The following is a 2,923-nucleotide window of genomic DNA, read 5'->3' as shown; positions in this document are numbered from 1 at the left end:
CATCCTTCAATTCAAGTTTTATACATGTAAGAAAATCAAATCAAAAATGCAAAATTAGGGAGAGAAAAAGGATTAAATTAAAAACAATAAAAAAAAATTCTTCAAAATATATTCACAGTTTAGAGAGAGTTACAAAATCAGTCCATTTTTAACAGTTTAGTTTTATCATGGTTGGATTAACCTAATAAATAGTTTAAGTCCAGGGATTAAATTCTACTTTTCTAAGAGACCAAAGTCGTAATTAGACTGCAAGACTACATATGGCATAAATGTCCAATCATATACTTACCATAGAGGACTCAGTAAAGAGTTTGCAACACATCATTTAAATACTCTTTTTTATATTTAATTATCCGACGCACATAAAAACCTCCTCAAGGTTAAAACATATGTGATTTCATCAATATGCAAAGTTGCAATTATTTACTAATTACCACTCACCAGAAGGTAAGTGAAAAATCTCTGGCCCAGAAGAAGGCCAATCAAGAACATGAAAGTCACGACATTGAATATGAAAGGCAAGATCAAAATTTTAGAAGATTCTCTAATTAATATAAGCAAAAATTAAACCATTCTCAAAGATAAAAATTCCGAGGATAGAAGTACACTAATGACGAAAATAGCAAAACATTCTGATTCCAAAAAACCATACTTCAAATGACAAACCTATTAGGAGAAATTTTTCAGCACCCAGCAGAATACTTCGAGAAACAACACAAAAAAGATCTTAATTCATCCTTCTGATTAGCTCATTGATGTAGTTTTCACGGTTTCCAGCATCACCTCCTTCGACATAGTGATTTCTCTTCTTCTTCAAACCACCCAAAGGAGCTTTCAGCTTGAAGGGCCAGAGGAAATTGTTTGCCTCCTTAAAATGGGGTCCCACTGTCATAATCTCATGGATGAGATCTTCAGCGCAAATAATTCCAAACTTCCCAAGGGCCTGTAGAAAACGAACCCAACAGCAGTTAGAAAAGAGCGTATGATGTGAACAAAGTTCGACTTGTCCAATATACAATGCAGATTTTAACCTGCTCGATGATAGAGTTATCAGTCAAAGCAGTTCTTCGCTTGTTGAGTTTTCCAAAGCCTCTCTTGTAAATGAGTTCTTTAACACTCTTCAAGTTAGGATAGCTGAAAGCATTCGTTCAGAAAAACAGGACGAGTTAATTTTGATCACTAGAAAATCAAAAGAAACAGAAAAGAGATGCAAGAGAAACATACCCATATGTAACATAAGGCTCCACCCTGTGCAACATATTCAATGTTGCCTTGTTCACTTTCAAAAAGACACCATTGAAAATCTATAGAGTTGGTATCAAGGAGTGAGAAAAAACCAAGGCAAAGGAGTTGCAAGGAATGCATTCCCACAAAATCAACCTATTGGTTTTGTTTTACAGACATATAACTGAACCAAGATGAAAGAACAATTGACAATCGAAAAGTACATTTTTCCATACTACAAGCCGAGTTATCAAAATCAACAGCCCGGAAGAATATAATCGTCAAGACCCAGAAAGTAATGAAGTGGCACAACCTTCTTTACCATTAAAAACATTCAAAGGCAAAGTCATTAAGTAAACTACCAAAAATAATGCTTCGATAACATTAGTAAATACTTCGAAGAGGTATGAAATTACAAAAATTGGGGAGAACCATTTATTGAACTAAAAAACATCCCAATACCACTGTCAGGGAAAGTGGCCAGAACCAAGGCTAGACCGACTCTACAACTCAGTTAATTGACGTGAATATATTATATATGAAAAGTAGATGCAACAACATCGAAGATTATACTTATATCAAATATTCATTTTTGGTGATAAAATTGAAGCAACTGTATAATGAAATCGATGGAGTAGCTTGTTACCTGTCTCAAACGCAGAAGCTGCAGAATCTTCTTGGTCTTTGGGTCAATGGCATTGATACTGAAAACCCAAAATCATAATAAAAACGCTTACAATAACGATCCAAGCAAATCCAAAATAAAGACTTCCATACCAAATGACTCACCCTCGGATCCTGATAATAAACAGAAGTTTGGCTTCAGGGTCGACATAAAATCCGCCCTTAAGTTTAGCCTCACGCTTCAAGCGAATCAATTCCTTTTGTTGCTCATCGTACTCTTTGGCATAGAGTTTAGCCCTGTTGTAGATCAGTTTCCTGTTCTCGGCATTCTTCTTCTTCGCAGCCTCTAGACCTTGTTTCTCAGCCAAAGCCCATTCTTCGTTCCTCTTCCTCTTCTTCAACACGGACTCCGGAACCACCGGGCCTCCCTTGACTCCTTCTCCACTCATCTCTCTAAAGAAACCAAAGTAAACTTAAATTAAATCCAAAACAAATGGCATAACAATAGAAGATAAAAACACCATTGCCATTCTTCGATACTGATGCTGAGAAATCACGAGATGGAAGATTGAATGAAGACGAAAGAAGAGTTGGGGAAGCATACCTTTTCTTAAGATGTTCGAAGCGGCTGCGGAGTTCTTAGCGCAGAGAAGAGAGGTATAACACACTGGCTTTTAGGGTTTTGTAAGCTTCCTTTGTTAACGGGCCTTGATCATCGACGGCCCAAAACAACTACTCCATCTACGATTAATCTGCGCCGTCGGAATACATTTTAGTTCTTAACTCACTTTTCTAGGTTAAATTAGAAATTTTTGTACTAAATTTTAACTTCTAAATAGTTTGGGTTTTTTTTTTTTACGGTTGGCCTCTTTTCCGGTCAAATGAAAAATTGGTCTATTTTTTAAATTGAATGGAAAGTAGTCTTATTCTTGGACCAATACCCTGTGAATTTACCAATTCAACCCTGAGAACCACCCATGCACTAACAACTGAGAACGTCACTTGATGCTCAATGCTCTACGCTCTATGTTGTACGGTCTATGCTCGATTCAGAAGTTCACTCGATATTCGATGT

The 2,923-nt window shown here is 36.4% G+C and overlaps 1 protein-coding gene across 1 annotated transcript; it reads right to left on the bottom strand.

Annotated features, from left to right (window-relative positions):
* Nucleotides 1–530: 530 nt before the first annotated feature.
* On the bottom strand, nucleotides 531–2,723 carry LOC120072291 (large ribosomal subunit protein uL30y). The gene is made up of 6 exons (XM_039024743.2): nucleotides 2,453–2,723; nucleotides 2,014–2,301; nucleotides 1,871–1,928; nucleotides 1,225–1,304; nucleotides 1,032–1,134; nucleotides 531–943 (listed from the first exon to the last, which is right to left on the bottom strand). Exons 2-6 carry the CDS (start codon nucleotides 2,295–2,297, stop codon nucleotides 728–730), a joined length of 741 nt encoding a protein of 246 aa, XP_038880671.1. The 5' UTR covers nucleotides 2,298–2,301; nucleotides 2,453–2,723; the 3' UTR covers nucleotides 531–727.
* Nucleotides 2,724–2,923: the final 200 nt, after the last annotated feature.

The sequence above is a fragment of the Benincasa hispida genome, chromosome 2 (assembly GCF_027475165.1).
Source record: "Benincasa hispida cultivar pf3 chromosome 2, pf3_genome.v1.1, whole genome shotgun sequence".
Lineage (NCBI taxonomy): Eukaryota > Viridiplantae > Streptophyta > Magnoliopsida > Cucurbitales > Cucurbitaceae > Benincasa > Benincasa hispida.
Note: the sequence above shows the minus strand (reverse complement) of the source record. Positions and strands in the feature narration are given on the sequence as shown.

Excerpts from the sequence above, each read along its gene's own strand:
- LOC120072291 (XM_039024743.2), bottom strand. The coding sequence starts at position 2,297 with ATGAGTGGAGAAGGAGTCAAGGGAGGCCCGGTGGTTCCGGAGTCCGTG. Across the intron at positions 1,305-1,870 it reads AGCTTCTGCGTTTGAGACAG|ATTTTCAATGGTGTCTTTTT; the intron begins GTAACAAGCTAC and ends CCAACTCTATAG. Across the intron at positions 1,135-1,224 it reads GAGCCTTATGTTACATATGG|CTATCCTAACTTGAAGAGTG; the intron begins GTATGTTTCTCT and ends GAATGCTTTCAG.